We start from the raw sequence: 24,196 nt of genomic DNA on the forward strand, positions 1-24,196 counted from the left end.
ATTAATGGACCTAATTTCTGTCAAGTCAAACTTTGAACCTTGGACTTTGTGTCAATTCTCTCTATAGTGGCCCAGAGAGACAGAGGACATGTATTGGGACCATTGTATAAGATTATATTTTAGGCCACTAGAAGAGCCATTCAGGGATTACAGTTTTTTTTCTCCCATGTTTTCTTGCTCTCTCTCTTTGAGACAAAGTCTATCCGTTGGTTTGAACGGGCAAAGCTAGTTGAGGCATGGCCCTCAGGCTGCACGTCATGTCATCAGCTGGCATCACCCACGCAATCACTGCACATCCATACTGCATGTATTCACAGACCCAGACACACATGCTTACACATCATGCGTTGTTGTTTTATATACAGCTATGGAAAAAATGAAGAGACTCCTTCATTTTTTTCTTTCCTTTCCAAAAAAGTTGAGAAGGAAAGTTTTGAATGAGGAACAGTAGGGTTCAATTTAAAAGGCCACTGCAAGTCTAACCCTTCTGTTCCTCACTCACAACTTTCTTCTGGAAAGAGAGAAAAAGAGCTGTATATATATTGCATTTTCATCTATCTGAAACAGTCTTCAGCTATAGCCTGCATAGTTCTACATTCCTTGTCTTCTCTGAGGGTTTTTGACTGGTTATCCATGCTGATCCGTGGGTCTCTGTGACTGAATGGGGAAAGGCTACACACTCATTTTTATTGGATTTAATATCCAATGAGGTATTCCTGCCTTGTTATGTTCTTGGTATGTTCTTGTGCTATGCTAGTTGCTCCAAGACAGGAAGTTGTCTCCTCCAAAATACATTTTGTCTTTGGTGGAGTGGTACCATTTCCTTTGCAATAGATGGTTTACATTTACATTTGTGCATTTAGCAGACGCTTTTATCCAAAGCGACTTCCAAGAGAGAGCTTTACAAAAGAGCATACATAGGTCACTGATCATAACAACGAGGTAGTCCCAAACTGGTTAAAACAGTATGGGAGTGTCTTCACTAAACTGTAGGTTTAGCACTTTAAGGAGGCTATATGAATGATTGTTTTGCCACATAGTTACATTTGCTACACGTTTTGCTCTAGGCTACTGTGAAGCGATACTGTTATATTATTGCAGTTGGGCAGTGTTAGAGCAGGGGGGGGGGGGACTTTTATTGGGATTATATGGTGCTTGTTTGTTAGTATGAGTGTGTGTGTCTATGTATACACATAATTTTAAAAATAATTTTACATTTTGTTAATCCATCTAAAAATTGTGTAAAATATTGTGTAAAAGACTGTTCTTCAATGTCACCAGTCTGTCCTCTATCAAAGACAGGTTTGAATCAAAGTTTTCACAAGAGCACTGGATGTGAAAACGACAACATACAAATTAGGTTGCTTTCTCCTGCCAGGGGCTTCTGTAAGCAGAATCAGATCACTTAATTACAGCAAGCAATTTGCTTCAACTGAGTCTATTCAGCAAATGCGTTATGATTACAATATCGTATTAAGTCAAAAATCCAGAGTATTGTAATCTGACAACAGTAAACAGCATGTGGTCCATCAAATCCAGAACAGTGAGCTGTGTGTGTGACGTTTGAGGAAGCAGAGACCGGTAATTGGGTCTCCACTAATTGAATAATTGAATTGACTTGTGCCTTGTGGAGACAAATAAACATTTGTTTGTTTGGCACAAGTGGCACATCACTGTGTATAAATCAGATCATTTAATGCGGATGTTATTTTTTTGTTTGATTTTCAAACTGCATCCCCCAGCACTGACTGTGAAATTAAAAATTGTTGCAAATGTTTACCCAGCTAGCACTGTCACTTTTCACCCAGCGTCGACAATCTCAGAGGAGATGCAGGCTTTGGTCACGCTCTGCACAGCTGTCCTCAGCTAGTCAGGGACGAAAGGTATTCCTTCCTGACTGGGGCCTTTAACTCTGCAACTAAACAGCAACAGTGATACACTGACAAGGATCATGAAGCGAAGGAATATAGCTACATCAAAGTAAAATGCTCTATCACATCTTTGATGATCTCATCTGTGGAAACACACAGTTGTAGGCTGGATGTAAACATACAGTACACAGTAACATCACTCCTTAGGAGAATCATGTGATGATTGAATGGAAAGGAAGTCTTACTTGCTTTGTAATACAAATACAAATAAAACAGCTCACATATATAACAGAAACACACATATTATTTAGACTCACATGCATGCTGTAGACATATACACACACAAATGACACACAGTTCCTGGTTTTTATTATATATCTACTGTGTGAGGTGCGCTCACTGACCCCTCCAAGGTCAGTTCAAATTGGTCTCCAGGACGTAGGGTCAAACAATGTCTCCATTCGCCTCGTCTGTTGGATGTTTCTGATCCAATGTTTGAGACCTGACGGCTGTACGAATGCCTTCAGAAATGCCCAGATCGAAAGGGATGGAGAGAGAGAGAGAGAAGACGGATTACTTGATTGCAGCAAAGAATGGGACTGGAGAGACACTGCCTTCCCTCCCTCTCTGTCTCTCTGCCTGCCTGCCTGCCTGCCTGCCTGGCTGATTGATGGACTGTACAGGAAATGATGAGAGAGTTGCATTCACATGACCATTGATTATGGTGTGGAAATGGAACAGACGGAAAAGTAGGCCCATGTGTGGTATTGACCCAACAGGCTAGAAAAGAACAGACACTGAAAGGCACAATTGACTAGGGAACATCACTTAAGAACTCCACACAGCGGTAGATGATCAAAAAAAAACACACATCTTTAAAAAGAAAACAAGTGCAGTCCCTATTGCTGATGCCCATTGGTGGTGAATACTTTTGCAGATCAAAAGTAAATGCCCATTCTCCCAAGACCCATGAGTTTATCTCCTACTGCAGAAGTGTTTCCTCTAGGATTTTTTTTTGCAGTGGGGGCAGGTCTGTCCAGTTAACTTAATTTAAATTAGCAAGAACTATAGACTAATACAATAAAAGCCTTAAATTAACTGACAACATAAGTTATACGACTTCGCTCTACAGTTCTCAAGGGCGCACACACGCAATCTCAACTGCGCGTGCCCGTGTTATCCTACGATACGCTTTCTAACAATCACTGCTGATAGACCGCCTAAAATTTTGTACAGCCTTATTTCTGATACCGTGGCGGCAGAAATGTAGCTGTGGCGGGCCGCCGCGGAAAAATAAACACAGCGGGAACACTGCTAGAGGTAGGCTACAATTAATTGCTTTTTGATTGTTAATTCCAATCCAAGATATATATATATATATATATAATGTTATTTTGACAAGTAGAAATTTCGAATCAAAGATATCTACAATTCATTTCTCTCTAGTTAAAATCTTTCGACGTTATCTATAATTCAATTAAAGATATCTGTATATCAGTTCTGATTCGTCAAAATGTAATTAAGTCATGTGAAAATGTATTTGTAAAAACTGTCTCACAGATTACTTAAATTAAAATGTTTACTTGTTAAAACGTTTCCATGGGTGAAAAATAAATTACTACTTGTCAGCCCTGTCTATTAAATGTAAAAACTGTTTGCCATAAGCCCTAAACACACAGAGAGAGAGTTGCCTATATTTATAGTTAGATTACATAATAGTGGTTTACTTTAGGTACATTAGGGCTCAACCTGCACATATCTTTTCTGCCAGGCAGAGTTCGCTAAATCGTCCACAGTAAAACCTCAGATTCCTGGGTCATGCTTCTGACTGCACCAAACGGGAGTTTTATTCCTGTCTGTTTTCAAGAACTCAATCATCGTCACTCTGACTGACACTTCTAGTCCACTTGGCATGCTTGTCTCCATCCTTTTTTTGTCTGTGCTGATGTCTTTATGTGTACATGTTCTGTGTCAGTGCCATGTTTTATGGCTGCTGTGTTGTGTTCATGATGTTGTGTGTAATTTCAATCCCTGTCCAAACAAGGAGGCCTATTGCTAGGCTATTACTCCAAATAAAAATACATTCTGAACTAATAAGTCTGCTAAAGTAAAAATAAAATGTATAATAAAGTACAATTCTATACACTTTAATGTAACATTGTGCCTACTGCCCTCTATCGTTATTCTAAATTAAATAACAAAGAAAATTGTTGCTGTTATCATCATCTGTCCTCGTTTGTTCCTGGTATCCCTGTTTCTAGGAGGGATGCATTCATGGAGGTAATCGTTCAGACCACCTGTTACTCTAGCCTGTCAATTATGGGTTTTTAAAGTGCTGTCCATCTGTGAGGCTCCGTTATTTACAAGATGATGTCCTGGAACACCCTCAGCATCCCTTCACGCTACACTGATCTGCATTTGCAAGTTGAAGTCAATGAAGCTGAATGACATAAAAGGTTCTCTCAAGGTACTTTAATCTCCTGCCGTTCCTGGACGGTAGAGGATGAAACTGTTGAATAAATTGGTTAGTTGGTGCAGTTTATGTATCCACACATAAAACATGATCCACCTAAGGTAATGTTTTGGTGGCGTAGAGCCTATACATAACCTGATGAAGATGATTAATGCCATGATTGGTATGATTTTGTTTTATTTTTTATTTGTCACACATTGTTTGATCTAGGTTTTACAGGTTTTTCTGAGATTGGCATGTAGAAGACCATCTGAAACCATAGGAATATTATTCCTTCTTTTTTTATATTTCCTCTAAAGGTGTCACATTAAGTCTTCTATCACTTGGTAGAAAATGATGAACAGATTTGAATTCTATTTTCTTATGATTGCCACTTTGTTGTGGGTATTTATCTCAGTGTTCCTCAATTTGGTATCATCTGTATTTAAGACAGGGCTACTGTAACTTTGTTGAGACTTTACACATGCCTTAGGCAAGTAGACTTAAGATATTTTACCATGTGCTAAGCCTATTTATTTAGCAGACTCGGTTCACTTCAGAGTCATGTGCACTCATGTCATTGCATTGAATATATGTTTTTTCATTTTTTTTTTATTTATGCTTAATTCTTATTAAGAATTGTTTATTCTACTATTTAGTTAATACATTTCTCATCTTGTATTTAATGTTATTGGTTCTCCTTGTACAAAGATTTCACAGACTTGCTTTTAAACAGTCCTCTGCTCATGGAGCAGCAAAACAAATTGTCCTTGAAGTAACCTTTAGACTGCACTTTTTTACAATTACATTAATTACAAATAAAACCTTTTGACACAAACATTCCACAAAGGTTCACCAGTTATTCATTTCCCTCTCAGCAACTGTTTTTCAGACATTTGGGATTTATAGGAAGGATAATTTTAGATCCTTGGTTTGATGATGTTGTTTTGATTTGGTTTGATGATGTAGTTTTAATTTGTGATTTGTATAACTGCATGCTCTTATGGGTCTTCCCTTTGGCACTTGTTTAGTTTTTCACAATGTATACTTCATGTTTTGGCTGCTTGCAATGTTTGGGACTACCACGTTGTTATGATGAGTGACCTATGCTCTTTTGTAAAGCTCTCTCTTGGAGATTTGGATAAAAGCGTCTGCTGAATGCATAAATGTAAATGTAAATGACAGGGTTCTGCCTGCAAGTTGGAGAGACATGTCTGACCCTGTTGTTAAACATCCTCACAGGCAGCAAGATGGAGGATTGGTGAGCCCATCAAGAAGCCCATCCTCCCCTGTCTGACGATGCCAGGCCTGTCCAGTCATGTAGGTTCCACCTGAAGACTCGGGAGCGACCCTGGACCAAACTCTTAACTTAATAAATGCCCTTACGTGCTTACCTTTCCCCCTGCATCGGCCTAACGTCCTCTGCCTCATCACAAAGTACAGCTTAAGCTCTTAAAATGGTTTTAGGTAGGTAGATAGAGTTTGAGTGGAAACGTACACGTATGTGTCTGATAGTACAAAATAATTTGTATCAGAAAGCCCTCTGGAATAAATATTGTTGACTGGTAAATGACAGACAGTTTTGAAGCAGTTGAAACCACAAATTGTATGTCATGTTTGTCTTCTTTTGGATCAAGAGACTGAATGTACAGTGACGCCTTTGAAAGAAGCCCTCTAAAGACGAGAACATTTCAGGCATGCCAATATTTCTCAGCTGGCAGCCAAGTGTGGGAGAGGGATGTGGAAGGATGTCATTAGTAGACAGACAGGCTTCTGAAGCAAATGGAGCCACTTCAAGGCCAGATATCCAGCAACATATGCAATTTCTCTGTCTTGTTTAACCTCACATCAATATGATGATTCTTCTGTTGTTTGTCCAAAATATGCAATCCAAGCTTATGGTAGAGACCACAGTCTAACAGAATTGCATTTCTATTTTTGATTAAAGGGAAAAAATAGAAACCAACATAAAAATCTTGCTTCTGAATTGACCAAAGCCAACACTACTCCAACAAAAAAGCAACATTTTGTTATTTCCAAAAACCTGACTGGATATGATTAGTTGTCAATCAAAAACAGTTTAACAAAGTGCAGAGTAAGTATATTACACTGTATACCCTGCTCAATTCTTGTGATTTACTAACAAACCTTTTTAAAGTGAATTATCTTCTAACCTTCATAAATTGACCAACCCTAAACCTCCCTTATGAAAATACACTATGCTGCCTTCATGTTAACATCTCATTGGCCCTGACAGCTGTGTGTGTGGCCAAGCATGTGCGTCTTTGTCCTAGTTATCTAGTCAAGCTCTAACCTGTAAACAAGGCCCAGAAATGAGCGTCCATCAGGGAGGAAATAGCCAGACAGATGTGGAACAGATATGACCTCAGGCTAAAAATGTTACCAAGAACTCACTTGGGTGCTGTTTTGGAGCTGATGTCATGTACATTTACATGACAGTAGAATGTGTGTAGCGCTTGATAAAATGTCTGTGTGTGGGAGTGAAGGTTCCAAAGTGTTTCTTCTCTGGCTCCCTGTGATGTTGCAGACTGTCGTCCTCTGTGAAATCTCATGGAGCTCTCATGACAGTGACTGTCTTCTGTCAGTTCTATCCAACCAACATGTTTCGTATCATTATAGGTTTCTTATTTTATTAGTCACGTTTTGAGAATATTTTCAGTATAATCTACGTTTTACAGGTTTTACTGATGTAACAGACCAAATGGGAATACATGTTCCTTTGTCCTCCAAAGGCATCACATTTTGTTTTTCATCGCAGCTATGTGTAAGAAGGTGATGAACCCATTTGTATTGTACTTTTTTCAGACTTCCTCTTTGTTGTGGATATTTCTTTCATAGAATCTCCAGTTTGATCACATCTGTATTTTGAAATAATAATTATATACAGTTTGAAAATAAATTGAGACCAGAAAGAAAACTTCGACACAAGTGTGTCAACAGCTCAACACGTAGGAAAAGGGTGAAATAAACTGAAAGGTTGTGATTTGATTCCTGGTTCCATTAAGACTTTAAAGTAGCTATTTTTGTTTTAAAACGTTGCACATTGACATTGCACATTTATCCCACACCAGGCAGAGACAGAGGCTGAGGTGAAGTGAGGTATAGATGGAGGGTTTTCTTAGAGCAGAGGCAATTATGTGGTATTGGTATTGTGTGCGGTGTTCTTATGTTTTCAGACATATTCAGTCTTTTTTGTCCACCTTCATTTATTCTGTGGATTTGAGATAGTCAGTAGTCTGAAAGTAGTATGAATCCATTGCTCTCCTGTCACCTTTGCAACAGATAATGCTGTGCTACTCCTTTGCCTGTGACAGTGAAAAGGGGTGCAGGTCTAGAGTACAGAATATAAAAGACAACTAATCCATTACTCCACCACCTATTTCTCCTCTGCCTATGGACATGTACAAAGACATAACAAAGTAAAACGTTTTGCTGTGCAATTCGGAACATTGTGGACCTTGTGATAAACCAGCGAGACCCTAAAATAAGGAAACAGCTGTTTATGATGTGTAATGAAATTATGAAATTAAAACAATGCAGGAGGACTAATGTAGCAATCAGATTCTCTGAACCAAAACCTCCCACAGAATAACCTTTACTGTGCAAGTCAGGCTCAAATTTAAAAGACTAAAAGAAAAACCGTATTAGAAACATCAACAAATAAAAAACGTCTGGGTCAACAGCGATCTAAAAACAGAATCAACAGGCGTTGCTTTTCCATGCTGGAGGCAACTGCGGGAATCGAAGGAGCTGAAAAGGACACCATGGTTGCTGTTTTTCTTGTGTTGTGTTGTGGCTCCATGTCTTAGAGAGGCCTGTCTCTCTCCAGAAACAGCCACATGAGAATTACATGTGGTGGACGGCTTAAGGCAGAGATGGCCTCGTTGAAAAGTCTGGTCACATCGCAGTGACCCTGGGAATGTAGAGAGCATGCTCAAATGAAAGGCCTCCCTAGGGACAGCAATAAACAGTCACTGTACAGTTCACCCACCAAACGTACATGCAAACCCACACACACACACCTCCAACCATATTTGTGTTGTATGGACAGGCATATACCGGTTGCGTAAAGGGCAGCTGGTATTTGATGGCTGTAATTTTCTGAAGCGCTCTCTGCTCCGTACTTCATTAGAAAGTCAGCAGGAATGCGATAGGGGTGAGCGGAGAGTGACAGCAACATCTCAGCTGCTCCAAGGCGTTGCTGGCTGTTTGATTGCTACTGATGGGGATGCCTCTGATGTGGTGCAGGAAAGGTCTAAAATAGGAACGCAACACAGAATTAGATCCTCCCCTGCAAATGGAATGATCCGAAAATAAGAATAAGTATTCGAAAAGAACAGAACACAGTACAGGCGACATACTGTAAAGCTTTGTGAATAAAGTGTACTGTGTATGTTGGTCAAACTCTGTCTTATTCCAGAATTCGTCAATTTCCTTAAATCTCTACCTCTGTTACTCTGTCACTCTTAGTCTTTTTCTCTTTTCTCTTTCGATTCTTTGTATCTGAAGTACAGAAAAGGGAATTTTCTTCTCATGTCATATTAGATTTGGTCCACAGTTGTGAAGACATTTATTAATTTCAGAAGTGACGTTCACATCATAACACATTTTTCTTCCAAGGAAAGTGAAGGTCACATTGAAAGATATTTTTAAATCTGAATTGATTTGTTTATTTTTTATGAAGGCTTTTTATCTTCAAGTCATTGTTCTGATGTGCTAATGAAAACAAGCCATTGTAATGCTTTGATGTAGAAAAAGTCAGGAAACTGCAAATAATGTTGGATAGGGGCAAAACAGTTAGCAGAGTCATGACAGGAATGTTAACTGAACATGTTATAATCGGGACAATAGGTGGAGAGAAAGAGAGACTGAATGTTATTACTGTAAGAGTTGAAGGGCTCCACGATTTATTGACTGGCAGAATTCTCTTCCATCTTTGTTGCTTTTCATAACCCTCTAAACCCTTGATAGAAGCTTTTGATACCCATAGATTAACCCACTATATTTAAAGTTATTGATAACTTGTAATAATATAATCTCTCAAGTGACAGTGTGAACCAATACAAAATTAAAGCACCTGGAGCTAGTATTGAATGAGTTTACTGATTCTCTGAATTATCGGTAACAACACGTGGGATCATTTGATGTCTCCTCTTTATAGTTTGGTACTCTTCTTGGTTCTGTCTCTATTCACTCCATCTTCTCAGGCCAAGGAGAGTAACAAACTCTCTTTTCCTCCTCATCTGCTGCCATCTCCTCTCCTCTTGTCTCCTATTTTCTCATATTCTCCCCACCCCCCGCACACCCACCTCTCCCCTGCTCTACTTCTCCTTTTCTCCTCTCCCCTCCTTTCCTCCCCTCTCATTTCTTTGCAGCTGCTGATCCCTTTGATTATTTACACTTGAAATGATAATTACATCATAATCTGAGCACAGCTGCGCTATTTACATATAGACATCACACAGACCAAATTTGTGTGACAAAGAGAGAGGGAAGAACCTGATAGTGTTGTGAAATTAATACATTAACAGGATTCAGATGGGATGTATGGCACAGCAGGCTGAATGTGTGGTTTATCAAACTAATAACAGACTGGTTAGTGAGTCATGGGCAGTGAGAGGAGAATTTTAGCCTCCATTACTTTACCCACATCAGAGAGAGGATGTACATTTTTGCTCTACTTTGTTTTTTTTAATGAGGTGGGCAACATTTCTGAGAATGGTTATATTTGAGTTGTTTTTGCAATCTCACCAAATGAAAAGAACACATATTTTTTATAGGAATGCTGAAATTGTACATGTCATGTTTTAGTAAACATGAGCTAAAGACCATCAAGATGTGTTTAAAGTCAAATGAATGACAAACCATAATTTTTGAGTAAAAAAAGGTATGCTTCTTTAAATTTCAGATGTAACGTTTTCATCTGAAAGTATACATTTCTCTTCCAAGGAAATGGAAAGTCACGGCTAATAATGAGGACGGGGTTGGAACTTTCTAGGCTTAGTAAGGTCCTGGAAGATCCCAGACCTCCAGTCAAAACAAACTGAAGACATGAATATAGGATCTGGTTCGGCTCATATCGCAGAGCAGAAATGATATTAAACTTTATAGTTCAGTAGGTGGACTTCCAGTCCTTGGAATCATAGTTAAATGGAGCAAACAACTAGACATTGGAGTTCTAATTGGTCTGTAAACAATTGTTTTGAAGATAGAATACTTTATTTTAAATACCTGCTTAAAGACAACATAACCAATCAAATGCACAGTCTTACAACCAGACTAATTTCAAATACGGTAAAAGTCTAGACAAAGAATGTTAATACTTTTCAAATAAATCAAGTAATATTCTGTAAAAACATGGCATGATATTGATAAACTGCTGTCTTAGTATTTACTTCACATTGCACAAAGAGGAGTATGGCTGCAACATTGTCATGCAAGTAAAGGCAGTGATGAGAGAAATACTAAAATGGTTTTCTTTCTCACGCAATGTATTCTCACCCATGCAACTCATCTTCAACACTAACTGTTACTATCTGTCAGTCCTCCAGAGAAAGGTGTAGGTCTAAATTCATTTTTTGAATATATTTATATATAATTGAAAATACAGATGTTTAAATTCATAAGTAAATATACACATTTACCTGTAATTTTCTTCTTCAACATTCATGATGATCTGTTGCATAATCAACATAAGGAGGGATGTATTTATAGAACTATGCAAGTGCCATTCTTGACACCCAAAACTAGTTAGCCTACCCAACTATTCATAGTGGCGCACATAGTTTAGTATTGTGTTACCAGGATCGATCAAATACTATTTGTCGCAACACTGCATTATCTTAGTAGGCTATTATGCCTCTAAGAACTACAATATTTGTTGTCATTTCATGTGACAAATGTTTATTCTCAATATAGATGAACCAGAATGCAAAGGGAGTCAATAAAGACAAACTCTCCTCTCTATGTGCAGAAGGCCAAAATGTTTAGGTTAGTTCTATCGACACCGGTACAAGGACAACGTTGTCTTCGGATGTTGCTGTGCGCAGATTGCACAGTCAGTCCCGACAGAACACGTATTCGGTGTAACTGGTCCAGATTTTATCCTCATTTGGGTCATTGCTGGTGTAGGCGCAGGTGCCGGTGGAGCTACAAGCCACCATGTGGAAGCCTACCTCGGTCAGCCTGTCGAAAGCTTGCTCAAGAAAATTAAACTTCAGATAGTACCGTGAAGTGTATCTCTCTGGTGGGCGGTCTGGGTCCCTGCTGTCATTGAGAGTGTCACCGAACACTTCTTTGGCTAAGGATGTCTTTCCACACACGGTGATGCGCGCAACTCTCCTAAATTTGGCATCGGTTTGGATATCTCTCCCGATAGTGTACGACCCTCGGTATCCAATAGTGATGTAGCCAGACTTTCGGGACTCCAGAGATGGAGAGCGTGCACTGCTACTCACTGCGGACATCATCCTTAAAGTCTCCATGCCAACACTGGATGAGCCAACGCTGCACTGAAGAGTCCCCTCCTCCGTGTCACTTTGACAGATCTCCTCGCTGAGGGAGTCCTCCTTACTCATTTTGGGGCTTAGGCGCTTTGAAAGATCCTTCAACTGGAAAAACTCAGCTTCTCTTTGCAGTCGGCTTTTCTCGGGGAAATAATCTGGCAGAACCAGATTGAGATCCCGTAGGTAATCTAGAATGTAACGAAACAAGAACCCATCCCTGTCCAAAAAATAACGCCCTTTGCTGTCCCTGGCGAGCTCTTTGGGTGTCTTTTTGCTGAACATTGTCCAGAGAAGCGAGTCTGGGACCGCGACTAAAGTTGAGTGCCTTGTGACATACACCTGTCCGCCAACATTGAGCTCAATAATCTCAGAAAATGGGGACCCACTCTCGGCGCCGTTTGATATTCCCCGCTCCGTGTCCACTAGTGCCATTTTTGAGCAGCAGAGGATGACTGAGGTGAAACTAGACAGATGAAGGGGTAAACGTGGCGGTTTGTTTATTTATCTCCTGCGCTGGTAGGAGGGGTCGACTCGACAGCTGATCCAGGGAGGTCGTGGTTAACTCTTTACCGACAAAACAAAAAGTAGGCTATTAAATAAAGTAGACCTAATTGCTATAATGCTTGCTGTTCATTTAAATCTGTATAGGTAGTAGCGTACACTACTTAAGATGGTAATATATTATTTTTTCACCCCCTTTTTTCCCCCCCAAGTGCCGTCTTAGATGCCCCTATGGTAGATTAAACATGATAAATGGTCCTGTACAGTGGCCTATTGTGCAAGAAAGCATGATAATGTCCCTTCTAGGGTGCCCTACATGTGGAAGAAACCTTGATACAGTGCCCTCTGGGTGACCTACCAGTGGAGAAAACATGCGTTTTATTTTGACCCAAACATAATAACATGAGTCCAACGTAAATTCCATGAAGCTTTTTTGGAGGCACAAATTATTTCGAAAAAAACTGGCTTGTGCACGTTCGTATTTACCTAAGATGATATCAAAGTTATGTCACTGAACTGTACAATGAGTTAAGCAAGGGTATACACTATATACAAGGGTTACAAGAGTTAGTATAGTGTATTGTATTGCACACTTCATGTGTGCAATCTTGTCAGGAAAAAAAAGTGATGAGTAACTAACGAGGGGCCTGTGCCCCAGTAGAGCTTTATATCTAGCAACACCACTGTCCCCACCATATGCAGCTGGTGCCATTTTTATTTTTTTCGCCCCTGCCTCTCAGATAGCCTATATGTTGGCCACTGGCTTCTGTAACGAGGGGAGAATCATCACAAATCAAATTTAACAAAATGTGCATAGCCCTTTTACAAGCAATGTCACAGAGGGCTCCACTTACGCCCATAGAATTGCCCCTCAACCAACCTAAACCCTCAAGAAAGACAAGGAAAACCTCCCAGAAAAATTCACAAGAGGAGAAAAAATGGAGGAAACCTTGGGAGGAGCTATTTAGTGAGGGATCCCCTCCATCACACCGTTCACCCATACATACTGTTGTGCTGAGGTGCGCTGCCAGGGAAAAATAAGGCCCACTGCTTGCTCTTCCTTAATTTCAATTGACTGTCCCAAGACAGAAAGCAGGCCAACACTGACATCCAATGGAATTATGATGGAAATACAGCCACTGAAGACATACATTTACATTTAGTCATTTATCAGACGCTCTTCTCCAGAGTGACTTACAGTAAGTACAGGGGACATTCCCCCAAGGCAGGTAGGGTGAAGTGCCTTGCCCAAGGACACAGCATCATTTGGCATGGCCGGAAAATCGAACCAGCAACCTTCTGATTAACAGCCCAATTCCCTAACTGCTCAGCCATCAGATTCCATACAAACCCTCTGTATCAATGACGGACTCATGGAAGGAGTCCCGTCCCCCATCCCCCCCCCGTCCCCCATTGGTTGAGATGGTCACATGTACTCAAAGAAGGTGAACGCACTGCTGAGCTGTGGTGGATAAGCCACGTTGCACACCCAGTAGAGCTTGAACAGCTTTTCCGCAGTGCATGTCAGGCCATCATCTACACTCTGTCACTCGCGATGAAGATGTACTGCCGTGTTGTGCTCTTCAGATTGCCAATGCAAATCAGCTGTGGTTGGGTCCTTGATGCAGGGTCCAAGTTGTTGTGGAGAGATGCAGTGGTTCCAGTCTTAGAGATGAGGAAAAATAGACACAGAGCAACACCTTTGACAGGTTCAGGGTCAAGGTCAGGGTCCTGGGGGAAGAAAAGAGCGGGAAAATACTATTTACACACTGAATAGTGTGATGAGTTTGCAAATAAATCTCAATCCAAAAATAATCTAATTACATAGAAGTTGGGCGGTGCAGTCTTCCTTCACTTTACAAAAATGTTCAATGTAACAATTAAATACTGTGAAATTAATCTAGCCTTTTGGGAAGTTGGTAGCCCTAAATAACACATTTTGTTTGTAACATACATATCCTTGGCTCCTATTTCCTATTAAATGAAGGGGTGTTGCTTGTAGCACGTCAGCCTTTTAGTGTATCTTCTCCTTTTCCACAACATCAACAAAGAAAGAGTGGCACCAAGAAATCATTACAAGGTCAATTAGAGTAACTAGTTGCAATTAGAATATTGGCACTACATTACCTACTGGCAGCCAAATAACCTTTTACATTTTAAATACAATTATTACAATTTGGTTGCCTTCAAGTTTTCATTAAAGCAAAATATGTCCCTTCTGTAACCTCTCTGAAATGAGTTTTTGCAGGTTGGGATGTCTGCAGTGTCAAAGTGAGGGAGCAACTATGCTCCTGCGGGTAGCCCAACTCATGCAGGCATCGAATGGCTGATGGTTATAGGGACCAGACAAATTACTTCTGCAATTATTCTAGCCACATGGTGGAGTCAGTTTTGTGCAAACACTGGTGACCTATCAAAAACTGTCTTGGGGTCACTGTTCTAACGATTTGCCATACTGTTCAGAAAATGTTAGGTTTAGGGTTGGGGTAAGGATTAGGGTTGGGTTATGGTTAGGGCTCGAACATTTCCTAGTAAGCTGTTGAAACATCAACCCCTGGGCCCTTTTCCATAAAGCGAGTTTATCGAATTGGCCAGGCTTATGTCAGTTATTCAGACTCATGTCAAGTTTATTCGGTTCCATAAAGCCAGCTCAATGTAGTTCGAACTCAGTAACTATGGTAATTTATGCTGCGAAACTAACCTGGTCTGGAGCAGTTCACTGTCAGGCTTAGCACATTTTTTCCTTTCATCCTGCAAGTTTAATATCCTCTTTTTGTTGTTATCTGTAAGGTGGTTTTAGGTTAGGTTGCTTGTAAATGTATGTTTTTGTATTATGTTTTTTTTTTTTTGTACGTTGCTGATCCTGAGTACACACTTTGTTCTCGTGTCAACATGTTCAGATTGACCAATAAATACGTTCACAATGACCAATGATAAGTTTTGTATGGATATCCAATTTAAAGCAGGAAATCCAGCGTTGTGACATTAGTTTTGTTTCCCTATTCAGGAGCCATAAGCCCTGTGGTGTGTGATGTCTTACTAGCAAGATTGTGCAGGTCAGACACTGATGTGTTGGACTATCCCCATGGCTGTTCATCAGACACACAGCTGATTCTGATGTCTCAAAGCCTTGGAAGGGTTAACGTTTTACAGCAAAGAAGTCTGTAGTCTACAGCAGAGGTCTTCAACCCTGGTCCTCAGGGACCCCCTGCCCTACATGTTTTAGATGTTTCCCTGCTCCAACACACCTGATTCAAATGAATGGTCGTTAACAGGCTTCTGCATTGCTAGATAACGACCCATTCATTTGAATCAGGTGTGTTGGAGCAGGGAAACATCTAAAACGTGCAGGACAGGGGGAGTTCATAAGAACAGAAGAGATTAACTTTGCTTGCGAAGATGGACATTTTGGCAGTCCTTTCATATGTGTATATCCATAACATATACACATAACTCAAATGAAAATGTCAATATTCGTAAAAAGGCTATCTTCTCAGTGTCCCAGTGGCTCACTTGGTAAGGGCACATACTGATACGGCTGACACATTGGGATCAAATATGGCAGTTTCCTGCACCTCTGCCCCTGCTTTCATGTCTCTCTCCAAATGTTATCTTATCAATACATAAAGCACAAAAGGGCCCCAATAATGTACAGCTTCCCAAAATACCCAGAATTTAACTAACTAAACACCAGTTTAATTTATTGGGTGTCACCTACCACAATACTACACTTATGGGTTATTTCGTTTACAATCAGTACACAAGCTTCAAGGATTTCATCATTCATCATTGCAAAGTCATTCCAACGCATCATCATGGGAAACATACTTACAGTAAGTACAGGGACATTCCCCCAAGTAGGGTGAAGTGCCTTTCCTAAGGACACAACGTCATTTTGCACAGCCTTGAATCGAACCGGCAACTTTCTGATTAATAGCCTGATTCCCTAACTGCTCCGCCATCTGACTAATCTGGAAAATGAAACCTTACAATTACCTTATTTGGGAAGTGAGAGTCACCAGTTCCCAAAGAGATCTTGCCCTGGTTTCATCATTCTGGTTTGTTGTTAAACCACCCCAACGGCTTATTGCCGGTATATATGGGATGGAAATGACAGTCTTAAATGAACGGCAAAGCAACAGAGCTACAGCACCATGCTCTGTAAGGTAGGTTTTTTTTTTAAGTTTCCTGGAAAAAATCTATTGCCAATTTTATGTTTTAGATCTACATGAATTGATGAAGAGAAAGACTGAACTGTTTAAGTAAATTACTTCTTGTGGTATCTTTAAAATGTACATTTTTGTGATGCTGTAAGAGACAGGATGCTATTGTTGCCCTTGGGATCAACCACTGTAATACTGCTAGAACTGTGCAATTCTAGTCCTACTTGGTTATTTAAATCTACTTAAATTAGTTCAAGTTCAAGTTTTTTATTGTTAGATGCACAGAACAACACAGGGTCAGACTGGGCACTGAAATTCTTAGGACAAGACAATGCAAAGCAACCTGGCATAACATAACATAAGTAGACAGAACAAAGATGATATCTATGATAAGCTAAAATATAGCAAACCTCCGACTATACAAATAATATACAATATTCAATACAGTATACTAAATCTCTAAATACACATAATACCTATATTAACCATGTGAACCTATACTAACCTAAGACACTGAATAACATATTGTTCATCACTTTGGATGAAATAGTCTTGGAGATGAATAAATGCAAATATGAATGGAAATAAAGGAATGTTATCTTGCCCTTCTAGAAAGTGACAGAGAGTTTTGGAGCGGCTATCTTTGGCCTGAGCCCGGCCCATCTGACTGACAGGGTGGTTAGGAGGAGTAAGAGGATGATGCTGGACACTCTTGGAGTAGGACTGCTGGGAACAAGGACAGATGTCTTCAACAAGGCCCTCCAGTTCAGCCAGGTAAGTTAGGTTCTTAATGCATTAAGCAGCTGTGTGGTAATAAGCGTTCACACCATGAACACGTGTTCTTTTGACAATTTTCAACTCAAGCGAAAAATGTGTATGACGCAAAAGTTTATCAATGTTGAGTTTTAGGGCAAGAGTTTTGTAGCCGTCTGTGTGAGTGCCCGCACCCATCCGCTGCAATGAATTAGCTTTATGGATCTCTGACTCAGAATATGAGCTTCAGGGACGCTTGACAAAAGACAACATTTAGTGTGTCGGGCATTTTAAAATTGTTTATGTGATGTGTTCCTATCGTATTTAAAACAGTTTTACAAACAAGGTTTGTTAAGTAACTGTATGCACTCACTCAAATTACTCATACATTGTTTGTTTGTTGTTCAATGCTCTTTGTGGTATCTGTTTGTAGTGGTACAAGTCAACGGAGAGAAGCAGTGTCTGGGGAAGATCAGGCTTGGCTCTCCCATCACAGTATGCTGCCTTTGTCAACGGTGTAGCGGTAGGTTCAGATAATTGTATAAATTGTATACTATGGATTGTTTGCTTGCTGATAATTAGATTGGGGGACTCAAATAGTGCTAGCAAAAGTGGGCTTAGTTTTGCAACAAACACAACTGTGGTTGGACCTCAAAATTCTCTCCACCCCCAGGTGCACTCTATGGACTTTGATGACACATGGCACCCTGCCACCCACCCCTCAGGGGCCGTGCTCCCTGCCATCCTGGCCCTGGCGGAGACCATGCCCACCCCACCCTCCGGCCTGGACCTTCTCCTGGCCTTCAATGTGGGCATTGAGGTGCAGGGGCGTTTGATGAGGTTCTCCAGGGAAGCCAGTGACATCCCCAGCAGGTGAAGGGTTCATTTTGGATGTATTTGCAATGGAAACATCTTTGATATTTGATCTCTAATCAATCTTTCTCTAATGAATCAAATGTCACTCTTTTTATTGTATTGGACACAGATAAAACCTAAACTGGAACTTATAACTTAAGAGCCCCTTTCCCCCCCCAAACACAGGTTCCACCCTCCAGCTGTGGTGGGTGTACTGGGCAGTGCTGCAGCTGCTGCCAAGCTCCTGAGCCTGTCCCCAGCCCAGTGTGTTCACGCCCTGGCTATAGCTGCCTCTTATGCTGGGGCCCCCATGGCCAACGCAGCCACACAGACCAAACCCCTCCACATCGGCAACACTGCCCGGAGAGGCCTGGAGGCTGCCCAGATGGCCTGGCTGGGGCTGGAGGGAAACCCAGCCATCCTGGACCTTGAGTCCGGTTTTGGTGTATTCTATACAGACTACAGCCCCAAAGAGTTGGTCGGGGCTACCGTCGGTGGATTCAGATGGCTTCTAGAGGACCAGGACGTGGCCATCAAGCGATTCCCAGCTCACCTGGGGATGCACTGGGTAGTAGATGCTGCGCTGGCTGCCCTGGCTAAGCTGAACGCTGCTGAATGCTGCGGACGAGGAGAAGGACTGGAGCCCAGCAAGATCAGGAGGGTGACTCTAAGAGTGCCTCCCTCAAGGTATGTGGACCGGGCCTTCCCAGCCACAGAACACCAGGCCAGGCACTCCTTCCAGTTCAACGCTTGCTCAGCCCTGCTAGACAATCAGGTGACGGTGGACTCTTTCAGCAAGGCCCAGATGGAGAGACCCCTCCTCAAGGAGCTGTTGGCCAGGGTCAGGGTAGAGAACCCCCAGGACAACCACCCCAGCTTTGACAGGATGTACTGTGAGGTTGTTATAGAGACGGAGCAGGGGGAGAGTTATGGCGCCAGGTGCAATACCTTTTACGGCCACTGGAGAAAGCCACTCCATCAGAAGGACTTGGAGAGTAAATTCAGAGCCAATGCCTCATCTGTGCTGCCTCTGGAAGGAGTTGAGGGGGTACTGGATCTGATAGGGAATATAGAGAGCCAGCCTGACTGCTCAGTGCTGGGGTCTTACCTGCAGGTAAGCAGCTGTAGGAATATTGTGAGGGAGATGGAGAGCATCCCCTCACTAAGGTGAACAGACACAGACATTAATATTGACTGTGTGGGCTTTTACTTTGAAGTACCTTACTTATGTCTCTGAGATCTACTTCCTGGGAGCGTTGTCACGGAGGTGCACACGTGTACATTTGGCCAAAAGACTCTTATTTGGCTGAACCTAGTGATCCAGAAAGAGAGGGGGGTGGAAAAATGGTTTTCTTTACGTTGTTAGTTTCTTTTATCTTGTATTTAGTTGATCTGTTTGTGTGAGTGACTGTTTGATGTTGAATTGGGGGGGGGGGGGGGGGGGGGTTGGGAGAATGAGGCAGGTTGGTTGCAACCCCTGCTGTTGGGATCGGCTTTACCTGCAAGGTTGCCTTATCTGCGAGCCTTCTATATGTTTGATGGTTGGAAACTTGTTTTGTTCATGTCCTCAGTGCAGTAAAACAACGTAAAAGGTAGAAGACCCAAGTTTGTGGTTGTAGAGAGTACTTCTCATACTTCTGTGATTGAGGATTTGATTCATGACAAAGTTAGCAGGGGTTTTCCAATTCTTTCGTACGAAGCAAAGACAACCATCCACAAACAGAAAGCATTTATTCTTATAAGCACACATACAGGAGAAGCGCACACATGATCAGGTCATACTGACATATGTCAGGGCTCTCAGGCAAGCTTCAGCACATCCTGCACCATAGCTCCAATACCATCAAAGATGTCATGGAGAGGGGCCTTGCACATGAAGGCACAGGTGGTGACCAGCTTGTTTTTCTCGTCCACGTGGGTCTCACTGACACTCTTACTGACGTGCTTACAGCCCAGCTGAGTGATCGCCTCTGCAGTGCCTGGGACATCTGGGGACCTGCGAAGTGCAAATGCAACGTTGTGAATAACACTTAGGACATCATTAGGACATCACATCAAACGAGGAACGATACATTTAGGGGCCCGGTTCCCCAATAACGATGGTCATACAATGCACGCAAGGCTGCATGCACACACATTACTTTTTCACGTTGGAGGTACGTCTGTCTTCCAAACCAGAGCCTACAGCCATTGCTAGAAAGTGCATCATAAGTCCATTGTTAGAGGTGCTGTCCAAAGTGCTTAGTGGAATGTTATTCCACCATCCATCGTACTGTATTTGCATATGTTATACATAGCTGAAGGGTTGTCTATCAGAGTAAGCTTGCTAATATGATATCAACTACAAGAAATGCTTCATCTCTCACAACAGATTTTAATATCTAATTTTAAACAAATCGCTAACCACACAGAAGGCAAAGACACATTACAAAGTAAAAGGATTACGCAACAAGTGGGTTTTCCACCATTTCTTAAAACTATCCACAGACAGTGCGTTTTTTATGTCTATGGGAAACGGTCCCTGAAAGCGGGATTTTGAACCATCTGAAGAAGAGCAACTCGGTGTGGTGAACAGTGAGTTTCAGTAATCAAGATGAGAGGAGACAAAGGCACGAATGATTACTTCCACGTTTTGAAAGGATAAAATCAATTAGATTTGGGGATTTTTTCTTAATCGAAAGAAACACGATTGAATGACATGTAAAGCAAGTGGTCCAAAGTTCATGTTCTCCCAGGTTTTTTGAGATTCACTTGACATTTACCGCTACAGGACCAATACGCTGCAGAGTAATGTCAGAGAAGCTCTCATGGCCTTTAATAAGGACTCCTGTTTTGTCAGGGTTAAGCTGAAGGAAGTTGTTTGACATCCAGTCCTTAATAGCTGTTCAGCAGTCTTGCAAGGTGGAGAGCTTACTAGGGTCATTCGGTTTATAAGAGAAGTACAGTTGTGTGTCGTCAGCATAACAAGGATAATACACTTAAAACAACTGATTAGGATACCAAGCAAGCGGAAGTATGAAAAGGATAGGACAGAGGACTGAAACCTGAGGAACAGCACAAGTCAATAGAGTAGGTGAAGAGACACCATTGTTGACAACCACAGAAAAAGCCCTGCCTGACAAAGAACAATAGTCTACAATTTCCAATTCAATATATCTTGCTTAAAGCTGATTTATTTCTTAGTTCAATAGTATTACCCTCCAAAACATGTATGAATTGTTTCATTGTGCAAGTCATCACATGCACAATAGGCCATACTATTGACAAAATCTGTCCAGACAAATATACACTGTACCATGAATATAATTTCTGTATTTTCCTTTTTTGTTAATTGATGCATTTTTGTATTACATTGCACTGTTTACTGTGGCATAAGAATTACATTACATAAATAAAAATACTGCAATGATTTCCAAGGATATGCGAGTGTAATGTCTAATATACAACCTTGTAGTTGAAACTGGCATCTGAATAGTTGTAAAGTTAGCATTATTTTTCACCCGCTTGGACGGTAGAATGCAAAATCAGCAACGAGCATGTTAGGATGAACTAAAGACTGGTCTGAAGTGGTTGCTATTTTACGATGGATTTTCCCATGCCAGGTAATTAATGATACTATCGGGAACCGCATATTTAAGCTAACATGGCACCAATGATGATCGTACGATGCATGTAGTGCTTTGATAAACAGGGTCTGGATCAACAGTATATTTTCTATCTAACCATATGTTTATCTATTTAACAGGGATATACGGTACCAGTCAAAAGTTTGGACACATTTTCCCATTCAATTCAAAATAAAATGTGCCTGTATTGCTCTGTACAGACAATTTCCAAGATTTCTTTAATCCAGGCACAAGCAAGATTGTTATGAACTTTCTAATTAAGAGACTGTATGCAGGTGTTTAGTCTGTGTGAGACACTGCCACGCGCTGGATGCCCACGAGGACTTCCTGTATCTCCACAGTAACATGAGCACAGGGGCAGAGGGTGCTTGGTATTAGTGTCAAACATAAGTGTTTGTATCCCTCGACCCCTTTTCCCCCACTGTGAAGCACATTGTATTGCCCCCAGGTATGAAATACGCTATAAAAATAAAGTTTGATTTGATCAATTGGACATCCACTACTTAATACTACACTGCGGCATATATATCCTTGCCATCGACTAATGACGGACTGCGATCCTCAGTTCATGAAGTGATAACACACCTCTCGTCCTTCTCATGGCCGACGGTGACCTCACAGCCTGGGAAGACCTTGGCGGCCAGCACTGGTGAGATACAGCACAGGCCGATGGGTTTTCCCTCAGCATGGAACTCCTGCATGGTGGCCTTCACCTGGTCGTTCACAGTGCAGTCCTTCCCCTGCACGGCCCAGCTGCACAGGTTCTTAGCTGCTCCAAAGCCACCTGCACACACGGGCACATCATTATGATTAAGGCACCATGTTATAAATGATATGCAGGGGAGACCCCAACAAAAGTAGGAAAGCAAACAGTTGGTGGGTGAAAGCAAACAGTTGGTGGGTTGTAGGCATTGGTCTACTGCCCTTTTGCATGGGAACCCAACCTCTACCTGCTTTCAGTCCAACAAAAACCTACTTGTCACAATTGTTTTTAGAATGAACCTCTGTGACCTCTGTGGGCCGGTATTTTGAACCATCCCGACCCCGTCGGCCCACTGGGGATCCCCCGGTATCCCCGATGGCCAGTCCGCCCCTGCTCTGAGTAATGTGTAAGAACGAACCTGGGAATATGATGGCATCATGCTCCTTCACACTAAGTTCCGAAAGGTCTTTTATCTCTCCGCGTGCCAGCCTCGCGCTCTCTACCAACACATTTCGTTTCTCCTCAGTGGGCGCACCCTTCAAGTGGTCCACAACGTGCATCTGATCCACATTTGGAGCGAACATCTTCACCTGAAGTCACAAAGACCAGTGCCAAAAGAAAATAATGGTACAGCAACTTTCACATTGTCATTCTTTAGTGTCCTATATAGGTAGCCTATAGTAATTGGCCGAATAATAACATTTAAAAACAAATATGCTTTTTAAAAAGAAATTACCAAATCATTTCACATTATATCAAACCATTTTTGCTTCAACCAGGAACGTATAATAAGGCATAATATATGGTGCTTAGGCGAAATTAGAACTTACACTTGCACCAAATCTACTGAGGTGGACCAAAACAGCAGACGCTTCGTGTATTTCAGTGCCGTCATAAACTCCGCAGCCCGCCAGCACTACAGCAACGCGTTTCCCCATTTTTTTCTGGTAACTTGACCAGGACTCCAGAAAGAACCTTCCTGAAATAGGCTACTTTTTATATCGTTGCAGAGGTAAGGGTCAATGCAATGTAAAGTTTGCCTCAATACGAATTTGATTTCCTGTTCAGGGGGAGGGGTCTAAATTCAAAATAAAAGTCAAGAGACGAACTGTATTTTAAAAATATTTAATTTATACTGCACAACATAAAACAGTAGGCTAACTGTAGTGCAACGGATAAATCCGACAGAGACGTGGGTAATGTGCATGTTGATCACTTTTGCAAAGCTTTTGCTTTGTCAGTATTTATTCAAGTGTGCAACACATACCCACGTACATTCGTACCAATATTCGTACATATTCTGATAGCTCTCACCTTCCTGAATCCATTTTACCCACAATGTAATGGGCCACATTAATTATTAAAAATATTAAATCGTATCAAATTAAATGCAGTATTATTTCATTCAAAAAACAAATCAGAGTGTAATCCACATTTTGATTAATCAGAAAGCTTCGGTGCGCAGTAACCTCCTTGAAATTTGTTTTTTTGCAGATTGGAATGTTTCATGTCTGACATTCTCTTATCGGTGAACCAGTGAACTTAACTTTTTGATGAACGGTTTCTAAAGATTTAAGTATCTGAAAGGAATCAAAACGCCTATCACTAGTTGCCTCGTAAATTAACTTAATTAACATATTTTAGCACGTCTCATGCCATGCTCATGTTCTGAAGACAAACTGGCAAAGCCGGAAATGCTATCGATGATGCCAGTTTCACTGTTCCACTCATATATATATATTATAT

The 24,196-nt window shown here is 41.2% G+C and overlaps 3 protein-coding genes across 3 annotated transcripts; 1 reads left to right on the forward strand and 2 right to left on the reverse strand.

Annotated features, from left to right (window-relative positions):
* Positions 1–10,730: 10,730 nt before the first annotated feature.
* Positions 10,731–12,306, reverse strand: kctd12.1 (potassium channel tetramerisation domain containing 12.1). The gene has a single exon (XM_084689174.1). It carries the CDS (start codon positions 12,279–12,281, stop codon positions 11,403–11,405), a length of 879 nt encoding a protein of 292 aa, XP_084545300.1. The 5' UTR covers positions 12,282–12,306; the 3' UTR covers positions 10,731–11,402.
* Positions 12,307–16,504: 4,198 nt separating this feature from the next.
* Positions 16,505–19,292, forward strand: acod1 (aconitate decarboxylase 1). Its single transcript, XM_084688277.1, has 5 exons — positions 16,505–16,516; positions 17,126–17,287; positions 17,700–17,789; positions 17,940–18,139; positions 18,308–19,292. The coding sequence occupies exons 1-5, from the start codon at positions 16,505–16,507 to the stop codon at positions 19,290–19,292; spliced, it is 1,449 nt and encodes a 482-aa protein (XP_084544403.1).
* A 543-nt stretch (positions 19,293–19,835) lies between these two features.
* On the reverse strand, positions 19,836–23,527 carry LOC146234554 (glutamine amidotransferase-like class 1 domain-containing protein 3, mitochondrial). Its single transcript, XM_084688280.1, has 4 exons — positions 23,281–23,527; positions 22,869–23,040; positions 22,333–22,531; positions 19,836–20,117 (listed from the first exon to the last, which is right to left on the reverse strand). Exons 1-4 carry the CDS (start codon positions 23,386–23,388, stop codon positions 19,922–19,924), a joined length of 675 nt encoding a protein of 224 aa, XP_084544406.1. The 5' UTR covers positions 23,389–23,527; the 3' UTR covers positions 19,836–19,921.
* Positions 23,528–24,196: the final 669 nt, after the last annotated feature.

The sequence above is a fragment of the Hypomesus nipponensis genome, chromosome 23, assembly GCF_054491055.1.
Source record: "Hypomesus nipponensis isolate SF chromosome 23, ASM5449105v1, whole genome shotgun sequence".
NCBI classification, from domain to species: Eukaryota; Metazoa; Chordata; class Actinopteri; order Osmeriformes; family Osmeridae; genus Hypomesus; species Hypomesus nipponensis.

Bases quoted from the DNA above. Each gene is read 5' to 3' on its own strand.
- kctd12.1 (XM_084689174.1), bottom strand. From the start codon at position 12,281: ATGGCACTAGTGGACACGGAGCGGGGAATATCAAACGGCGCCGAGAGT.
- acod1 (XM_084688277.1), top strand. The intron at 17,288-17,699 runs GTAAGTTAGGTT...ATCTGTTTGTAG, and splicing joins AGGCCCTCCAGTTCAGCCAG to TGGTACAAGTCAACGGAGAG. The intron at 17,790-17,939 runs GTAGGTTCAGAT...CTCCACCCCCAG, and splicing joins CCTTTGTCAACGGTGTAGCG to GTGCACTCTATGGACTTTGA.
- LOC146234554 (XM_084688280.1), bottom strand. From the start codon at position 23,388: ATGGGGAAACGCGTTGCTGTAGTGCTGGCGGGCTGCGGAGTTTATGAC. The intron at 22,532-22,868 runs GTTCGTTCTTAC...CCGTGTGTGCAG, and splicing joins TGATGCCATCATATTCCCAG to GTGGCTTTGGAGCAGCTAAG. The intron at 20,118-22,332 runs GTGTGTTATCAC...TGCACTTCGCAG, and splicing joins GGCCATGAGAAGGACGAGAG to GTCCCCAGATGTCCCAGGCA.